The following is a 21,832-nucleotide window of genomic DNA, read 5'->3' on the forward strand; positions in this document are numbered from 1 at the left end:
GGCTGATAGTCTTTTCATAACCAGGTTACACAGTATAACGCACTCAAACATAACTCAACACCAATACACATTTAACTCATAAAACTGATTACTGTGTCGTCACAGGAGGATCTATTGAATGAAAGATCATTCATCAGTTCACAATCGCAGGCTTCAGCAGACTTGCTCGCCCCCTCCTTTTCCTGCCCTGCCAGGCCTGTGCTCGGATCAATGGTCTGGTATGGAATTTTAGGGGGGACCCCATGTCTTTCCCCTGTTACTCATTAAAATTCCTACCAGACCTTAAGGGCCTGGTATGACTTTGAGGGGGAACCCCATGCACTTTTGTTTGTTTTTTAAAATGGGGTCCCTCCTAATATTCCTACCAGACAAAAAGGATCTGGTATTGTTTGGGAGGGGGAACTGCACGCTTTTTTCCCCTCCTTTATAAATGTCATTTTTGCTGCAGCAGGTTCGAAACATTGTACAGATTTGCCACTTTACATGCAGTTTAAGGGCCCCCCCCCCCCCAGCAATATTTAAATAACTTTTTCATTGATACGGTTTCCCTCTAAGTGACGATAAAATCACTGCTCCTTTAAAAACTGTATTTTTTAAAAGATTTTTTTTTCATTGATACATGTCTCCCAGGGCAGTTCCCGAATCCCCATACCCTTTTTATGTCCAATAACTTGCATATAAGGCTTCAAAATGTGGGACAATTGATTTTCAAAGTTCTAGCCCCATAGACTTGCATTGAGTTGGAGTTGAAACTTTTTCCATGTTCTAAATTCGAACCGAACACAGGGGTGCTCAGCTCATCACTAGTAGTGTTATAGTGTTATTATTAGCTAGTTACTGATTGGTTGGCAGTCACATTTAATCACAGAGCATTAAAGAGATTCAGGCTTATGGGTATGCACTGCAGCACATAACACTAAAGGTATTTTCACTGCTGTAAGTGTCTTCTTGAACAAACCTCCCGTTGTCTTTATTGTACTTGTGGATTCCTTCCTGTATGGTTGAATTAGGCAACAATCTCACTGTATATGGTGGTGGAAAATTGTTATGGATTCTGTTCTTTTGTATTCACTGCTGAATAGGCAGATTCAGTTCCACATTTTGAACTACTAGCTTTAGGAGGCTTGCTTGGCAGGCGGTGACCCACAATATAAAAGGCCCAGACTTTGCAATCATAAGGCTTATATCATGTATTGCAAACTGCAGTTCTGCAATTATCAGCACAATTTACAGTGATGAGTGAGAGAAAAGCCCTGCTAAAAGCTGCATGTAACATTTGTCAGGTTATGTTGTAACAAATCTCAATACGTTTGTTACAGTTTAAACTCTGCACATCTATGACTCGAAAAGAGCCCATCTGACGTCTCCCTAAAGTTCTGATCAAGAGGTACTGATGCGGTTTGCCTTGGTTGCAGATCTCAAAACCTTTTGTCTTGGCAAGTAGCATTAGATTTTGTAGTATTCCCTTGTCAGCAGCCAAAAGGGTCAAACAATTTATAAACTAGTGTGAAAATATCAGTTGTCACCTCCAATTATAAAACAGCATTATGTATCTAAATCCATAAAACATTACAAATCTGAGCTTTGTTGCCATGGCAATGGGGCAGAAAACAAAAGGTTGATAGCTCATCCTTAATTAGAAAAGTCTGATATCATTAGACTGTGCATAAAAATGATTGCCCTCATTACATACTCGGTAGGAGAGACATTTCAGGCAGAACAACTGCTGCATAACACCAGAAGCTGTTTTGTGTTAACGTCAACCAATACAAATGGGGGAACAAATCTTTCAAACACCACGCTAAATTTAGCCAGGATCGTGGTAGCAAACAAATACTTTCCAATTATTAAACTCTTATGCGTGTGTTCATTTTATGGTGAGGCCAGCTATGTCTGTGGAGCATATCAATCAAAAAGAAACAAATATTAGCCTACAGTCTCAAAGATTTCCACTTTTGCAGCCAAATTGGGATAACACCTATTTTATATGTGTTACATGTTCCTCATTCACATAGCATACCTTAAAAAAAATTGCTGCTTACATAAAATTTGCTCATTACTCAAACAAAAGTTTTTTTCTCTGTACTTAATTTTCCTCTAAAATGCAAGGGGGGTGGGTAGGGTAAGGTTTACAATAACACTGGACAACAAAGAGTTTGCTTAAACATTCTGGGGGTATCTTATAGATTTTGGGCTGCTAATCGTGAAAATAAAGTGATATTTAACACGTCACATACTATGTTTTTGAAATCTCTATTATTTTTGCATTTGCTTATCACATTTTAAGCTTACTCATTTTCAATTGCATTATATGATGCTTTGTGTAGCTCATACAGGTCCAGGCCTGTACACAGAGCTGGTTGCACGTTTGTGGACTGCTTCGGCTTAGAGTATGCTGCTGTAAGGGCATAAGGCAGCTCACAACGTAACAACTCTACAAGGTCTAATCCAGTTAAAGACTTGCTGTTGTAGTACGGTTGATGACATCAGAAATGTCTCGCCAATGTCGAAACAGTCATGACACATTCTGCTACATTCGTGGCAAGTATACACTTCGGTCTTACAGAGGCACCATGACTGGGCTTGTTAAGAACTCTACTGTGGTTGTTCAGGGCAAGGCATGGGCTCCTCACTTGTGCAAGATGTGCTGTTATTCAGAGACCTTGGCTCAGAGGAACTCGGAAGTCAATTTGCTGTCCCGATGAAATGACAAGAACAGACTGTTACTTTTGTCTGACTAATGTCTCCTGTTTCTCTGCTAAAAATATGTAAATCAACTTGAGTACCCCAATCTGTTTTCAGCCATGAGACCAGGGCCACATCATGATAGTGTGCCAGTACCGAAGCCACCCGATAAAAGGAGCTTTGACAAAACAGATTAAGATCCGGCAATGCACCAACCAGATAGACAGTGACAGCGACCCGGATTTTGAACCATTCATGCCTGGCAAGCCTCATCTTATAACACAATCAGAATTAAATGTCCTGATCAGAGACGGGAGTTTGTCAAATTCAAAAGCAGAACTACTAGGTTCAGGACTGCAAGGATGGTATTTGGTATCCCTAAGCACGACAATGTCTGTCTTCTGAAGCCACCAAGATGAATAAAAATTTTTTTTTGCACAGGTAGACAACCTCGTTTTCTGTACTGACATTGACTTGTGATACATATTGGAACTCACGCATTGTATATAAATTAACATTGTGGGAGTAAACACCTTATATTCATTAAATGTTTCTCAAGATTCCTACATGATAGACATTCTGAAATGTTATTTGTGTTCAGCTTGAAGGGGTCTACTTTGATCACCAATTTGTTTTTAGGAAGTAAAACTTTAGAAAGGATTTGTTGTCCAAGGTAATTAACCCTGTCTGCACTAGGCTGGCAGATCTCATCAGCTGCAAACTAGATTTTAACACCTGTCCTAACTAAGTGTTAAAGATCTAGAAGTTTGGCTTCTTTCGTTGTATGTTAATGAGGGGGAGCTCAATCTGTCAGTTAATCTGTCAATCTCAATCTGTCACAGTTAAAAGGTGGCCATACACTTTACAACCATCGCAAGACCTTAAAAGGAGAACTATGGGGTCAGTGTTTTTCCCCATAGTTCTCCTTAGATCGTAAGATTTTCTAGCATGCTCCTTAGACAAAAGACGTGCGACCGTACGTCTTCATTCACACTGCACGATTCTCGTAGATCGCAGGAATTCCCGCGATTCTCGTACGAGAATCGTGCAGTGTATGGGCACCTTTATACTTTCTTCATTCAACCTGCAGCCTGAACAAACAAAATTTTACAGATTCCTCTATTAACACTTACAAGCATGGATGGCGGAATCCCCCACGGTTTTGCATTGTATTCTAACAATGGCCGCTGAACAGGATACATGAACAGAGCTTTTGGCTGCAAGCTCTTTTCGGTCAAAGATTTTCCAACCAGTTCTTTCGATCAGCTGAGGGATGCCGGGCAGAAGGGTGACAACAGAGGCCCCTACAGTGTGAATTTATAGCCAACTTTAGTCTATTAAGACAGTCAAGAGTTTCCACTTACTGAAATTGAAAGAGAAGCTGTCAAAGGCCTGCTGAATAGATATCTAAAAAGGAAATCTTTCCATCTAGAAATTTTTGTTTAGATATGCTGCTTGATTAGGAACACAACATATAGTGGGGTTTTTTTTAATTTCACCTGCGAAAGTTGAAATACACTTTAAAATGGTTTGCCACCCTTTCTATGCACTTAACATAAGGATTGGGTATGCTGATAAAAATAAATGGGATCTAATAGTGAACCTTTACTCAAATGTTATCTTTAAGCGGATCTAAATCCAAGAACAAAAATGCAATATATTGTAATATATTTTAACTCACCAGTCCTAAGATGTATCATCTTAGGACTGGTGAGACATATTCAGCAACTACATAAAAAACCTGGTCACTTACTGTGAGCTGACCTGGAAGAATAAAACAATGTATCGTATTTGTGTAAACTACTGATCCCATCATTACCTATGTAATGGAGATGAAGAAAGGCAGATATGTTTGAAATCCAAGTGGCAACCACGTCTCCCTCCATGGATACAATGGATGGAGTTACCTAGGGACAGGAAGTGTGTTATTTACAGGATATATGAAAAGGTAAAAAAAAAACAAAACCCTGAAAAATGAATGCAGCCACATCATTGATGGACCAGTAAGCTGCAGTATATATCATTTTTGTTTTGGGGGTTTAGATGCACTTTAACATAGCCTTTTCTCACCTTTTAAATTTAAGACCATTTTAAATCAGAAGCATTTGGGACTAGACTGGAGAGAAAAAAAGGGTTTCTTGCTGAAAAACGTAAAGATGTATCATATCTCTCCCAGTTTTAGCTGTACTATATGTTGTCCACATTAAACTAAAGCAGCATTTCAAATGTATGTAAATCGTGGTACTCAGATCAGCGACAACTAGATGAGCTGCTGCTTGAATGTAAAGTATTGTTTTCCTGAAGAGGGCAGCTTAGATCTTAATTGTCTGTGCAATTGAATCTTCAAATTAAGAATGGGCTCATCAGCTTAAAGAAGGGAATTGAATCATCCGTTAGCTGCTAATATGTGGAACATTTTCTTGATTCAGGAGGGAAAAAAAATAAAAATGTAGTGGGCTTAGGTGCCAGTGACCATAATATCATTGGTCTTTCTTTTACATATGTGCAAGACCTTGACTATGTATGATAAGCTTAAGAAGTTGGAGTTAACACACCAGATTTTGCCTTTTTTATAGGGATTCTCTAATCCAGCAGTTGTATGCAACTCTCATCATCTGGACTTTACTATTCGATACCATTATGTACGATCAGGATGTGAATGACAAAATGTGAGGGTAGCTATCAGATTTAAGGGGACCGCAAACCCTGAAACTAACAAAGACTGAATACCTAAGCCCGATTATGACTGGTGATTCCTCGTGGGCTCTAAACATTCTGACCAGCACTCATGTATTTCTGAACAAGATCTACCACCTCGTCCAGACATAATAAATCAAATTGTTAATACCCAGGATGAGTCCCTGAAGTGGAGGAACAGCAATGTCAGCTTACTACTACTGCATAAACCAATTATAATGCTCTTTAAGGTTCATGTTAACTGCAGGTGACTTTTACCTCCATGTTCTTCAACACATTATAGAATAATTGGAAATATGTAAGGCTAGCTCTGCTTTGGGTACAACATTAAATCAGTATTTGTGAAGTCTTTTCTTTAATTAGAAAGTCTGATTATTCTTTGCAGGATCATCACTCCTATTCCAATCTGAAAGGTCTCCTCCCTCTGGCACTACAGCCCTTCAAGGGCCCTAGCATTCTTGCAATTTTAACCTACCCGGCTTTTACCATGTGCTGATTTCTGGACAATTCTGTTTCCATTAAAGACTTATTTAGCTTGAGCCAACACACACCTTGGGTCACCAGCCTTTAAATCAACGTATGGGTTGGTCTCCACATCTCAATGGATTCAGTTTCCTTGGTTTTCATAGAGGTTGGCATTTCTTAGCCTTTAACCTCCCTAGCGGTCTGATTCTCAGTTTTTTTTTTCTATTTTTTTTGTGGGGGGGGGTTCCATTTTTTCTTCTTCTATTTTTTACTTTTAAATCTTCTGGCGGTTCTGCCCCCCTGCAGCGCGGGCGCTCGCAAGGGACTGAACCCGGATGCCGGCATCGGCCGGAGGACACAGCAGGGCTCGTGGACAAGGTAAGTGACGCACAGTGTAATCCCGAGTGTGGCTCGGGGTTACCGTTTTTGGTACTGAAAATTAACCCCGAGGCACACTCAGGATTACCGCCAGGAAGGTTAAGGATCCCTGCCCTAAATGGTAAGGCAGCACATAATTCACTGGTGGCTCTAATGTGCTGGGTCACAAAAGCCATCTATAAGTTCCTACGGTTTTTGAGAGCAACCATGTCACAGGCGCTCCCAAATACCTCGAATATCGCTGTCACTTTATAATGGCTCTGGTCTTGTATCTCTGCCACTAAACTAGATTTACACACTCTTCCGCTAGCTGTACTTTCCAGTAGTTTTGCGTCATTACTTTTTAAGTCCAACACATCCGACAAGTAGAATATTGTTGCCATGATCACTAAATTATATAATATAGTGATATTATGTCTTAGATTAAGAATTTGACTTTGTAAAGTACAATGTGAAAATCATGAGATAATGGAGCCCATTCTGTCATAAAGAACACTGGGCAAACAAAAAACAAAAGGGTTAAGTGATTGTTTTGTCTAGGGGACTCAATACAAATATACTCCCCTGATCCTCAATCCCTCTGGGTTGCTAGAGCAGTCCTTGCAACCTCTTCTCTACTGGGCTCAGGTGGTCTAAAGACCGATTACATCATCATGTTATATAGACTTGCATTAGATGTGGGGACGCCGAGGTACATTCCATAGCAGAGGGGAAGAGAGGCGAGTGCTGACAACCACATTACAAATGTTTTTCATGGCCTACAGTTTTATTAGGAAGACAAACATTTCTGCAAAGCATAATACTGGCATAAACAAAATAAAGTGATTTGAAATATATCTGGATTGTGATACTTGACATTTTCATACCGAGAAATATTAAGCATTTACAATATTTGTTCTCCACATGTACTTTAACGGAGGGGAAAAAAAACAAAACAAAAAACCCCCCCCAAAAAACTAAAAACCATACCAAGAATAAAATGAATAAGTTATTTAGCTTAGAAGAACAGGCCAACCTATGTTCAGTGCAAAATCTCATAACGAGGTATTAAGATGGAAAAAAAATAAATCACATGTACATAACAGATGATAAAACCTTATGTGCAATATACTTCTCCCAAAAACTGTTAGTTATTAATTGTGCAATATTATTATTATTACTGTTAGAAACTAACACAAGTTATTGTGTAGGAAAAAAAAGGAACATGGTTTTTGATATTGCGGAATTTCCTTCCATCAAAAGGCATTACCCAAAGAATAGACAAAATATTGCTATTACTCCAAAACTGAGTAGTGCACATAAAATGTCCAAATAGAATGGTGCAAGAAAAACAAACAAAAAAAGGATTCAAAATGTTTTTGTAATAAAAATACTAGTCATCAACACTACTCAAAAGATGAATTCTAGACCGTTCGTACCTTGAAGAGGGGGGAAAAAAAACAAACCAGAACTGTTAAACTGTTACTACAAAGTATCATCCAGCTTTTCCACAGCAGTAAAAATGTCTAAAATTACAGGAGTAAGAAAATAGCAAACTTTGTAAACGTTTTATTTTCTGGTTCAAGTCTGTATCCTGCTATTGGCAATACAGCCATATCGGCATTGGAAATATTAGGACTAGTTTAGCTTAGGAGGAGAATGGGATCCTCAAACTCGTAGAAAGACATTGAGCTGGTCTGACTCTCTCCAGAGTCGGAATCGTAAGGAGTGTCTGGCAGCTCGGAGAATGTGTATGCTAACTGTTCATCTTCCAGGTCAGATCTGGCACACAAAGGGTTGGAGTATTCCTCTTCTCCAACATAATTGAAGTCTTGAGGGATATAAAGCATATCTGGATAGTTCCTTGTAATCAGATCACTTGTGGTTTTTAGTGAGGTTTTTCTAAATGCCATGAGATGCATGTGGGAAAATTTGGAGTAGGTCATACGCTTGAAACCAAGAGATTCAATGGCAATTTTCCAGCTCTTCATCATCATTGCATGACGATTTTGATGAGAAGAATCTGGGGTAATAATGAGCAGCAAGCCATTCAGTGCAAGTAGTTCATGAGCTTTCTTACAGCAAATCCATCGCTGGTATCGTGATGGGAAATAAGACAGGAGTAGGGAAAAGACAACTACATGGAACAGTTCAGAAGGTAGGTGATCTATAGGATTTTTCATTTGCCTCAGGAAGGCCTCGATAGCATCAGGTGCAAGCTGAAGCGGCCTCTGGATTTGCAAGTTCAGGAAGTCACATTTGTAAACGGTCTAATCAATTTAAGGGGGGGAAAAAGAGAATTAAAAATTATACCAAGGCATATATTTGTCCTCACTGCCTGCTTTGTTATGCATTTTGCTGAGTTTCATATGACAGGTATAGGAAGTTACTGTTACTAAAGTTTCCAGTCCAGTGTGACACAGGACCTCAGTAAGAACAAGGCCTTTACAATGCCTTTTGCATGTATTGTGCTGCATTTTGCCATTCAAATCATGGCCAATACTTCCAAAACACAGCACAACATGTAAAAATACATAATGTGCATTTCTGTTCACAGAAAATAATCCTTCAACATAAACCAGACATTCTGGAGAATTCAGTGGAGTCCCTTCCCGGCCAATCGTGAAACCGGGCAGCGTGTAATGACGAGCTGCCCGGCTTCCTGATAACGGAAGTACTTGTGCTAGGCATCGGAGCATTTGGGCGCTTACGAGTACTCGCCCAAATACTCGGAATCGGCACCGATATCGATACTAGTTTCGGTGCATCCCTAGTTAAAATGTATGTCAAAACACTCCACATTATTATATGATGTACAATATTACTCCACATTATTATATGATGTACAATATTACTCCACATTATTATATGATGTACAATATTACTCCACATTATTTTATGATGTGCAATATTACTGCACTCCACATTCATTTTTATGATGTACACCATTTTTATGATGTACACCATACACTATTATGGCACACCACATTGTTTGGATGCATTTGTAACCAACAAAGGGAGTTTTATTTTATTTATACACAGAGGGTTAGGAAGGGTCATCTAAACTCTGACATTAGTTATTACCTCAACAGCAGGCACAATATCGATACCAACAGCCAGAAAATCTTCATATTTTACAAACGGATTATAGCAGCTTCCTACGTCAAGTAGTCTGATCTTCCCAGGAAGGTGAAATCTGTTTGGAAAAATTATAAAAAACGGGTAACTTTACAGGAAAAAAAAACACTTCAGATGACCCAGTGATTACTTTACACATCAGAATTTTGCTACTTTATTTTCCAAAGCATATTTTACAGATAATACTACAGTGTACCATCGGTTATAATTTTTGCCACGTTGTTTAGAGAACAGGAACTTCATATTCAACTGACTAGAAGAGGAAATATTCACTTACAGACCTCGTGTACAACATCTTCTACCCAAAATAAATGTATAACCTTAAACTGGCCATTCATCTTACTATAATCTCCTTTGGGCATACTGTCAGATTGTAACAGTTATGCAGTGCCGGGCCTAATCAATTTGCTTCATTATTTAAGGCAGAATCACAAACATTAAAAATACATACTCCTTATGTATTCACATTGAAATGAGGATGCATTACCTGTTGTCCCAAATAATATTTTACCTTGACGATTGAGATCTTACACAAAATCAATCTCTGGAATTAAATGTACATGTCAGAAACATGTACATTCATATACAAAGCTGTGTGAGAATTGGCAAAATGTGCTAAAGATATTGCATCTTTGCTAGGACACAGACTGCCGGCCCTCTCCGTCTGGGCAACCAAGGATGCTGTGCAGCCAACAGCATCCTAGCAACCAGTGATGCTTAGCCGCACAGCATGATTGGTCGCCAAGACACAGAGGCAGCCTGCCCACCAACGTCCTAGCAACCATGATGTGGGGTAACCTGAGGGACCAAGCAATGCCCCGATAAACTAGGTCTCATTTACCGCCAGTTTCCTTTTCCCCAAAACAGTGGTGTTTCTTTATGAATTTGTCACAGCCATTGTGACATAATGCGTTGGTAATATGGTCGCCCAGCTTCTATGAATTTGGGCAGGGCTTTTCAAGAGGGCCCCAAAAGCTGTGAATCACCCCCTAATATCTACAATTAATACTGTGCAGAACATGGGATTCTTATTAGAGTTCCTGGGGGGGCGGCAAAGTGTTTTAGAAGGACAGGCAGCACCAATATCAATGCAAGAAGTGCTGTGCATGGACTGCTGCTGGGCATGATTCTCCCAACCATTGCCTACAACAAAATGGTGGCAGTGATGGCTATGCGCTGTAAATATTTTTCTGTCACAGTGCTATGCCCGCCACTATTTTGTGTGTGACCATCTCAGCTAAGCTGTAGATAATCTATCCTCCCTAGGCTACATGGGGGAGAGAGGAAGATGAATGTTAAGGCATTGTACTAAGAATGTGAAAGAAAGAAGGGGGGACCTAACACTAACACATGTCAGAAGGTGGGGGTAGAGCAACTAGTATATCCTGGTTTCCAACTGAAAAAAAACAAACAAACAAGAAAAAAGGATTAGTGTCCCTTTACTATTTACCAAGTTTCAAATTCCAGTGCTACACAAACTGATGGTAACTGACCCATCTGTGTGCTAAGGTATGTGGAGAGCAATTTGGCACAGCAGCATATAGAAATGTCCATAATAAAATGCATGAATTAAACATATGTAATGGTTGCCAATAGGGGGACAAATGTCTTTTCAAATAGCTTTAAAATAGAACGGTGTATAATAGTAGAACACATGTTTGTCACAGTGTCTGTGTGTCTATTTTTAGAAGTAAAAAAAAATGCAAACATCTGGCATGAAGAGATTTACAATTTATCTGTCCACAAGTAGTCAAGCAGAAACAAGTGCTCCAATTTACTGTGTGTATTCCATATTAAACAGATAGATGTTCAATGTTATTCCAGCACACCAGCATGCATTATTCACTCAAAAGTATTGGAGCTACATAACATCTTTTTTAAAGGGAATTTGTACTCCTATTATGGTGCTCACATATTTAATGTAAACAATCCAATCCATGGGTATACATGTATTCATTTCTTTATTAAATTTGTAAATATATATAACTGGTGGAGGCTTTTTGGATCCTCTTTTCTCCTGCTGTAATGATTATTGATTTTTTTTATTTTTGGTGAGATTGAACATGTAAACATACTTACTCTTGATTTGCTGTGTTGCCATTTGAAATGCTGAGCCCAGAAGCAAGCATTTGTTCACAAGCAGCAAACTGATGATTGTTTAAGGCTGCTCTTCTTGCATCTTTCTCAATCGCTTTTCTCTTTCCTCCATTGAAGAAATATTCTTGACAAACACTATAAAGACAATATTACATTTGTTTAGTCTGATCATTCTCTTCAAATAAAAAGTTCTTATAAAAACACTGCTGTATTTAACAGCACAACAAATATTTAGTGCAGCGGAAACTGGACTGAACAGCACATAAAAAGTGGACCTCCAGCAATTTTTTTTTTTCTGGATAGAATGACGTACAGTTTTCAGCACACATATGTTAACACATTCTCAGGGTGGCTATAAGCAGCCTGATAAATGCAAAGTGATTTCACAGATTTCATTAATTTTGCGATCATTATAAATGGGCCATGTAAAAGGTCCAATGGTTGGCATTTTAGGGGAATAAATGTATTGGTGTGAGCACCCCAGGTCTGTATACCAGGCATATCAGGAAGATACCGTATATACTCGAGTATAAGCCGTCCCGAATATAAGCCGAGGTACCTAATTTGACAAAAAAAAACTGGGAACAAATCTGTCCAAGGACTAATAAGCAGGCACCTAAAACTGACTGCATGTATCTTTGAAAGTGTTGTCCACCTCCCCAGATGGATCCTGGAGACTTCTAAAACACATGAAAAGTACATTATTTAAACCCCTTCCCCCAAAAAAACCCCAAACTAGGGATTTTGCTATGCATGCCTACTCATCAGTGCAAAGAAAAATCAATATTGGTACACAACGCAGTAAACCATAGCAACTAGTTTTCTGTGGGCAATCCAGTGAAAGGTAAATCTGAAAAGGTTCTTATGGTTTGCTCACTGCCATGCTTAAAAATAAAGTCTGTAAATACATTTACATGAGATAACTGTGTGTGACTGATTGATAATAGCTAATGGAGAGAAATGTGTCTGTATTGCCCACAGCAATCAATCACATCCTTCCTTTCATCAATGGTATTTACCCAGAAGACATTTCTCCCTTCAGAGTGACTTATTTGCATAAATTTCACAGGGAGTAATGAACTTTTAACGCCCATAACATTTCTTTCATTTTTATTTTTTTTAAGCTTTGCTGGATGCTTTGGAAAAAGTCCCTTTTTTGAATGATTCGTACAGATGCATCTCCTGCATTCCTTACAGCATCTAGACCAAGGTGTCAATATGGTGCTTGCAGTGATGAGGACGGATGGTGCTGCGCATGTTCAAGTACAAGAAAATGGATGATCATCAGCACTCAGGAAATACTGTTCAAATCTTAGCGTTCATTTATTTGAAATCTAGCGTCACATAACTAACGTTTCGAGGCCATGCAGGGTCCCTTCATCAGGGCAACAGAGTGACAATGCTATAAAGTGAGATACACATATATACCCTCAAACCCATTACAAAAAAAAAGGAATGACGTTTTCTTTTAGGTCTTAGAAAACACTAAGATCATTCAAATTTTAAATGATTGAGATGCAACTAAGATTTTATAAAAGACAGGCACATTTATATACATCTGTGTGCCTTGATCTGTGCTGCAACAGCCTTGCTGTAACAAGAAACGTTGACCAGGTCTGAAACTCTTGTAAAGCGTAGTTCCCATTTAGACAATGGTGCTTTCGCAAATAGTTGGTGAAGGAAGAAAAAAGGATGTGGAATGTTTTACGTTCAGCATTTGTTAAAGTGAACTGAAACAATATACATTATCAATGCAATGTTTTTAAAAGGTACTGTTACCATTACTAAGCAATTAAGCTGTCAAGTGACTGTACCTAGACTTAAGGGGAGAGATTTGGGGAAATTAGGTAATCGGTCAACTGCAGGTAGGAGAGAAGCATTTCTTGAGTTTACCATACATTAGGAACAGTTATAAAAATTATTTAACCCCCATTGCCATTCATTTAAAAAACAAAATAGATACAATTCGGGATCAGATTGCCACTGTCCAGTCATCTTCCCCTATTAATGTACCAGACCCACCATCATACGTGTTACTTTCCTCTTTTAACCACAGAGGAGGTAACAAAGCTTCTCTCTGACACCCACCCACCAGCACTTGCCCCCTGGACACTGTTCCCTCAACACTACTTCAGTCACCCTCTTGCTCTATCCTACACTCTCTTACTCACATTTTCAATCTTTCACTCTCTACAGGCATCTTTCCTTCCCCTCTAAAACATGTGCTGGTCACCCCAATACCCAAAAAACCCTCACTGGACCCTACCAACCTCAACAATCTCAGACCAATCTCCTTACTCCCATTCACCTCCAAACTCATAGAACACCTTATCTACAACCTTCCGAGTCGCCACCTCACTAATAACAACGTTTTGGACCCCTTACTATCCGGCTTGTGCCCCGTACACTCCACTGAAACCGCCCTCCTAAAACTCACCAATGACCTACTAACTGCTAAAAACAATGGCCACTATTCCTTATTCTTGCCATTAGACCTTCCTGCTGCTTTTGGCACTGTGGACCACCTGCTCCTCCTCAAAAAACTCCACTCGCTTGGCCTTCAAGATTCTGCTCTCTCATGGTTCTCCTCCTAACTAACCAAGTGCTCCTTTAGTGTCACCTACAAATCTAACTCCTCTCTTCCTCTTTCTGTAGGGGTCCCCCAAAGCTCTGTCCTTGGACCCCTTTTCTTCTCTATCTACACCACCTCTCTTGGTCAGTTAATAACCTCACATGGCTTCCAATACCATCTCTATGCCGATGACACTCAAATATATATTTCTACTCCACAACTCACCCCCTCAGTGTCCTTGCGTGTCATTAATCTACTAACTGACATATCGGTCTGGATGTCGCAACAATTCTTAAAACTCAACCTTTCAAAAACTGAGCTCTTGATATTTCCTCTTCCTCATGCATCTTCCCCAAACTTTTCCATTGACATTGATAACACACTCATCCATCCCTCATGCCAAAGGTGCTAGGTGTCATCCTTGACACGGACCTCACCTTTCTTCCCCACATCCAATCACTATTCAAATCCTGCCACCTTCACCTTCCTAACATCTCCAAAATACGCCCCTTCCACACCAATGAAACCGCTAAATTACTCATCCACTCCCTTGTTATCTTCCGTCTTGACTATTGCAACTCCCTCCTCATTGGCCTTCCATTACACAGGCTATCCCCCCTTCAGTCTATCATGAATGCTGCTGCTAGACTCATTCACCTAACCAACCGCTCAGTGTCTGCATCCCCCCTCTGTCAATCCCTGCACTGGCTTCCAATAGCCCAGAGGATAAACTTCAAAATATTAACAAATCACTTATAAAGCCATCCACAACTCTGCCCCCGGCTATATCTCAAACCTTGTCTCAAAGTATCACCCTAACCATCCCCTCCTCAAGACCTCCTGCTTTCCAGCTCCCTTGTCAACTCCTCCCATGTTCGCCTCCAGGACTTCATTAGAGTCTCTCCCATCCTCTGGAACTCTTTACCCCAACCTGTCCGTCTATCTCCCACCTTGACTGTCTTTAGGCGATCCCTTAAAACTCATCTCTTCAGGGAAGCCTATCTCACCTCAACCTAACCACTGAACCATCACGTTCTCAAACAATTCATCCCCACACAGCTACCTCCTCATGTATCACTTGCCCCTCCCTTTTAGATTGTAAGCCCTCACGGGCAGGGCCCTCCTTACCATCTTGTCTTGAATTGTTTTGCGATTGTAATGTCTTCCTTATATTGTAAAGCGCTGCTCAAACGGTTGACGCTATATAAATCCTGTATTATAACAATAATAATAATCATAATAGCAAATCAGGTTTATTGGCAAAATTGGCAAACTTTCAGTTGTTTGCAATGAACAAATCAAAAACAAAACTACAAAATGTTTCAAGTGGTTTCCCCAAGTTCAAGTGAAAATTCAACTTTTAATGACTTCTGCAGTCTCAAAATGATTCAACTCCTTCATAGCAAACATCTTTACAACTTCGTAGAGCACCCTTTTGCTGTTATGACCTGCTGCAAATGAGATGCATAGCTAGACACCGGCTTCTGACTTGAACTCCATAGAAAATCAGTGGTGAGATTTGAAGAAGGGGGTTGCAGTACTCAAATCCAAAAATATTAGTGAACTGGAAGCCATTGCTCATGAGGAATGGGCTATGATTCCTCAGGATCACTGCCAAAAGCTGGTGTCTGGTTATGCATCTCATTTGCAGCAGGTCAACAGCAAAAGGGTGCTCTACAAAGTTGTAAAGATGTTTGCTATGAAGGGGTTGAATAATTTTGAGATTGCAGAAGTCATTAAAAGTTGAATTTTCACTTGAACTTGGGGAAACCACTTGAAACATTTTGTAGTTTTGTTTTTGATTTGTTCATTGCAAACAACTGAAAGTTTGCAAATTTTGCCAATAAACCTGATTTGCTATTACGATTATTATTATAATACAGGATTTATATAGCGTCAACAGTTTGACATTACAATCACAAAACAATTCAAGACAAGATGGTAAGGAGGGCCCTGCCCCTGAGGGCTTACAATCTAAAAGGGAGGGGCAAAAATATTATCGCTGTAGTGTGTCAACTAACACTTTTTTTTTTAACTGCAGCAGCTATTAGTCAAGTGTCCCCATCATCTAAAATGGAATTTCAGATATAACACATTTATATCTAATGTGTTGCTCCAAGGAAACCAGTCACCAATAGGCATCTTATCTGTAATAATCTCAATATCCACTCTTGAACTGTGTTAATAGTGTAGTTACGCTCAGGGATTACTATTTTTGTTGTTAATTTACATGTATTCACTCCCTGTCATGCTGTAAGGCCTATTCTCCTGTCTCAGCTCAGTGTTGATAACAGTTAGGATTCACTTGTGATTGTCAAAGGTGCTGTCAGGATTACATGAAAGAAAACCATAGATTGTCATAATTGACAGCGTATCAGTTATCAGCTCTGATCTGAGATATGAAAACCTATATTGGGGCCTTAGAACCTAAAGGCATGTGTTCCCTGACAGAAAAAGAATAGAAGTGAATCACAACAAACCAAGAAATAAAGCTATTCCTGTGAGGTAAAGTAATATAACAGAAGATTGGAGATTTACATTCTTGAGAGAGAATCAGTGCTAAAGGATGTGCAGAATAATAGTTACCCAAGGCACCATTCAATGCGGCCTTCTCCTTCACACTTCTTAGCCCAATGATTACCCGCCAAGTTTTTCATTGCAGCAGCGTATTCAAATAGTTTCTCTTCATCTTGGCAATGTTCCTTCCATATTTTATCAAAATCACCAGCTACAAAAAGGAAAACAGTGTTAAAAACAAAAGAAAACAAAAAACCCAACACAACAAACTTGACTATGAATACATTGATTAAATGAGGAATCTTAACAAATACTGCAGGGAAAGAGAACGTAAAACAGGTATATACATAGTATTAAGGGTATGTTTTGGTAATTAAAGGATCAGAGCATAGGGAAGCTGTCACACAGCACAGTCTGAATGGCTCTGTGAACTCTCAAGAGAAGCCACAATTCTATATTTTAGCCTAGGAAACCAGGATTGCTGTAATGCTTGTGTTGTTTAACTAGACACACAACTTAAACGGTATGTAACCCTTTTACCTAACCAGAAACTTCAAGTAAAAATGAAAAGTGACTATATACGAATATACAAATAAACTACTGCTGGCCATACACTGCTCTATTTTTCTTGTTCAACCGGCGGGCTGAATGAAAAAAAAAATAAAGCAGATTCCTTCATCAATGCTACGAGTGTGCCGATCGAGGAATCCCGCTGTTTACATTGCATTCTGACAGCGGCCAGCACCGGAACAGAGCTGGCAGCTCATTGGCTGCCCGTTCGGTTTGTAAAAAGATTTTCCGGCAGGTTTCTTTGACCAGCTGATCGAGGGATGCTGGTTAAAAGGGTGCGGACATTGTACATAAGTTGTACAACAAGGCACGATTATTTTTATACTGTTACTTTCACCATACTTGCCCAGGGTAGGCAAGCGAGGGAGCTTTGCCTGTCATGCCTTCAGTACATTTCTACTGGTCAGTGAAGCAGCTTACCACTGCGATTGGCCAATAGGATTGCAAGGGGCGGGACATGTCTGCAAGTCTACCTGGAAGTACTGTGAGTTTTGCCTGTCAGAACAGCCCAGCATTTAGCCATATCTGCAGGTTTTTGAAGCTGATATGTGCTGGCACCACCAGTTTATTTGCCTTTTCTTCAAAAGACAAGAGCCTAGTTAAAAGGTGATATGTGCCAAGTGAAACATACACTATATGCTTTCATTGCTGACCTTCTCAATGTGTTGGCTGCCCTGCGGTCTTTGGCTTTAGTACTTTATAAAAATTAATAAATTAACCAAATAGAACAAACAGATGGTAAAACAGGCACTTTATACCCTCACTGTGCTCCCACACCTCTCCAATCTGTTGCCAGAGCACTGTCACTCTCAGCTTTGGGGCACACTATAGAATTTCCCCCCACCAGCCATATCTGTAGATCACCAATCTAAAGATATCCATGGAACAACCATCTAGCCTAGACCTGGCAAGAAATGTAGAACATTACCATTTCATAGCACATTTTCTCACATATTTACAAGTTGAATTTTTGGCACTGATACTGTTGTTTGACCAAGCTGCCATTAAATCAATTTAAAAATATAGCTAAAATTGCCAATGGCTATTGCTTCTTGAAAATGACTTGTTTATCATTTCAAACTGAACTTCGTGATGGGCTTTATTTGCACTATACAGCAGTTCTTGCTTGCTGTGCATCTGGTGAATAAAATGGCTCCACCCACTGTCCTAAAGTAAGGAGTATATTTGGGATATGTGATTGAACGAGAAAAATGAATACCTTATGTCTTAAGAAGGCATCACTGTGCTACGCACTTATTGGTTTGGAGGGCCCTTGGAATGCTTTGGTCCCTTTTCACTAGAACCAGTATGGTTATACCATTTTGCTATCTTCAGTAATGACAAAGTTTTCACCAAATAAACAGGCCCATGGAAATATAAGAATTGCTCTGGTCCAATACAGGTGCGAGAGCTGAAGTGGTAATATTAGGTTTCAGTGAATTGCATACAGAACTCAGACATTTGCATCACATGATACTGTAGTACAAAATGTAATCCAACAAAGGAGAGACTGCTGTCTTATCAGGATACAGACTGCTTTGCAAATGACTAATTAATGCAGTCAGCGATGCATGGATAATACTAAAATAGCTGCCAAATTACAAACACAGATGCTTTCAAATGAATACGCAAAACAAAAAGATAATAAACCTTATCTTACAGGCTAATGTTCAGAGTACTGCTCCATGGAATAATACAGCTAAACCACAGGCCGCACAAAATGAAATCAATTAGCAAACATTTCTGGATGACGTGTGAAAAATTTGCTTGACATTTAAAGTGAAGCACTCCTGGATAAATCAAGCTGAACATATGATGAAAAAATGCATAAGCAGAGGTTAATGTCAGTGAAAGCTCCATGTCAAAACAATCATCAGAGCCAAATATAAAGGCAGCTGAACTGACGGGTAAATCTCAACTTTTACCGGAACAGTTCAACTTAAGGTGCCCATACACTCGTAGACCTTTGGTCAGAAATCATACACGAACGGCCTTTTGAATGGAATTTGAACAGTTGATGGTACATCACCAATTTTCTTTTTAGATATTGTGATGGGTTGGAAAATTTCTCGCTGATTGAATGAAAAATCAATGTGGGGTTTTAGTTTCTCAAAACTTGTTAAAGATGTCACCAGCACACCATATTGAAGTGAAGAACACATCTGTTTATTGATGCTTCATGTCAAAACAAATAGCAATGTTTCGGGACCACACAGTGTCCCCTTTATAAGGCTTGATGAAGGGGACTGCGGTCACTTCGAGCACCTACGCTGACAGGGATACCCGGTAAGGAGTGCAGCAGGATTCTGGAATACTTTTGTCAAAAATCTCAGCAATAACACAGCACATGCTCAAAAGGAAATTATTTCTGTCGTTCGTCAAAAATTGGTTGGTTAGCATGGCTAACAAACGATTTCCGAAATCGACATTTGACCATGCTTGATGGGGTATTCAAGCTATAATTGAACGAGAGTTTGTGGCAGAAACGAAAATCAACTAATGTATGACCACCTTTAGTCCTGTTAACTTCCACATTCCAAGCCAGCCTATTGGTAAGTTCAATTCCCCTTCACAACTAGTGTTTTGTCATATGTTTGAAAAGTGCAAAAAATACCAGTTGCTTTTTCCAAAAATCTTATGAGGTGATAACCTGGGGTGAGCAAATCCGATCAGGTTTGATTTGCTGGAACTTCTGCAAACCCGAACTTGGCAACAAATCTCGATTAAAGAACTCCATGCAGTGGCGTGCTGCAAACAGTGTCTGCTTACAGGGCACTTCTGCTGCCGCCATATGGCGGGGTGGACAAATGAATATGGAATTCAGGAGCCAGAAGCCATTTTTCTATTAGATGCCAGCTCCATTGACAACAATGAGAGAAAACCTCAAAAGTTAGATGCCAGCTGCATTGGCTACCTGGCTCCTGGGATTTGTCCAGCCCTGCGGTATTGCAAATGGCTGCAGCAGCAAGAAGGTAAACATGCGTTACGAAGCCTCAAGGTTTTCCTTAATGTACAATAAAACATGTGTTATGCGTTTACATTGATTTTAATAGAAAATGCATGAAGGAATACCACATGATTGTGAAGAGGGACTTTAAAACAAAGCTTTCATTTTTATGCTCAAACTATTTTAAATATGTTGAAATCAGAAAAAAATTTCTGTTAAAAAATTACATAGACGGGTGCAAAATGACACATATACAGCTCAGGTATTTCCAAAGTCAAGAGTATTCCAATAATATGCAGTAGATAATGGTATACATTGGTGTATATACTGAACATTACATGCATAAGTACAAGACAAAAGAACCTTTCCATGTCAGATGTTTCCAGAGCCCACTGTCCCCAGCCATCTAGAGTAGACCATGGAGTCAAACTTACACATTGTATTACATAGTGAGTAGCTATGTTTTTTTTAAATAGGAAATAGGCCTGTTGAGTTCACATAGCCATTTCTCTATTAAGGGTGGAACTGCCGACATCCATTTGATCCTACGAGCAGCAAATAACGATCTGGAACCTGCCATAGAGGCACATTCATCAGTGGTATCATGATGGCAGGAATACAGGCAAGACGGTCAACATTTAAGGTTACGCCAAGGACTCCGTTAAGGGTCATAATCTCCTTATCCCAACAGTTCCTATGCTAGTTTGGTCACAGAATCCTACAAAATTTTAAATGACCAGTAAGGAGCTGGAAGAGGTGGAAAGGGCAGGAAATCTGTTGTTCTTCTTGGAAAAAGTTTAAAAGTTAAGTGCAGGTGCAGACAACGTTCAGTGAGTTACATTTAAAGAGTATCTATGATCAAAAACTAAAAATAATGTATTTCTATATTAAATTTCCATACGTTCTATCCCACACCAAATAACCACACCCATCTAGAATTTTGTAAACTTACTTATTAAAGATGTCCATAGGATGTACACCGACACAATTTAACTCAGCTCTGTAAATATTCACTTCTCTGTTATCACAACCCTCACAAGCCTGCCTTCTGAACTACAACTCAACTGCTAAACAATGCATCATTTTCATTGCTTGCTGGAGGCAATGCATGGTGGGATATGTAGTCTTCAAAAATCAAAACTGCATTACATCAAGCAGCAGGAAAAAAAGAGATGCAAAGCATACTGGAAATCCAGGAAGCTTTTGAAAGAAGGCAGCACTCAATGCGTAAAAGGGTTTGTTTTTCAAGTAAGCTTTAATTGCATTACCAAAAAACAACTCTCGTATGTATTCCTATTACAATGCCGATGTTATACCAGGATAACAGTACACCTTCAACCAGTCTGCAACTTAAACTGTATTTCCACTTTCACAGTCAAATTTGAGAAAACCCCTCTATTTGTTCATTATGTGTTCCTGCTCAAACAGCATACTAAAAATTAACTTTAAAAAAAATATATATTACATAATTACTTTTTAGATGTTTTGTTAAAATCAGGCAAGATGGCTGATTCCAGGTTTTTCTGAGCTCTGTGTCCTTATAGAAATACTTGGGACCGAAATTAGAGAATTGCGTTTATCTGATAAGCTTCATTAACATACAATCCACCTCAGACCCGTCACCCCTCACAGCCTGTCCTAACGTTTCAAAGAAATAGAAGCTAAAAGAAATGTTAACCCTTAAAAACCTAACCCAAGTTAAAGCAATTTTAACTGCAAGTATCATTTTTTATATTTTGTTTTAGCTTATGCTATGTGAATGCAAACATGTAACAAATATAAAATCG

General features: G+C 39.3%; 1 protein-coding gene across 1 annotated transcript in view; it reads right to left on the reverse strand.

Annotated features, from left to right (window-relative positions):
* Positions 1 to 7,181: 7,181 nt before the first annotated feature.
* The window catches only part of BMT2 (base methyltransferase of 25S rRNA 2 homolog), a 26,902-nt gene continuing 12,251 nt past the window's right edge, over positions 7,182 to 21,832 (reverse strand). Inside the window, exons 2-5 of the mRNA XM_018561379.1 lie at positions 16,598 to 16,739; positions 11,422 to 11,574; positions 9,289 to 9,400; positions 7,182 to 8,474 (exon numbers count right to left, since the gene is read on the reverse strand). Of these exons, the coding sequence (XP_018416881.1) occupies positions 7,848 to 8,474; positions 9,289 to 9,400; positions 11,422 to 11,574; positions 16,598 to 16,739 (1,034 nt within the window). The 3' untranslated portion in view covers positions 7,182 to 7,847. The remainder of the gene's footprint in view (positions 8,475 to 9,288; positions 9,401 to 11,421; positions 11,575 to 16,597; positions 16,740 to 21,832) is intronic.

This window comes from Nanorana parkeri, unplaced genomic scaffold (assembly GCF_000935625.1).
Source record: "Nanorana parkeri isolate BGI_ZX_2015 unplaced genomic scaffold, ASM93562v1 scaffold520, whole genome shotgun sequence".
Classification (NCBI taxonomy): Eukaryota; Metazoa; Chordata; class Amphibia; order Anura; family Dicroglossidae; genus Nanorana; species Nanorana parkeri.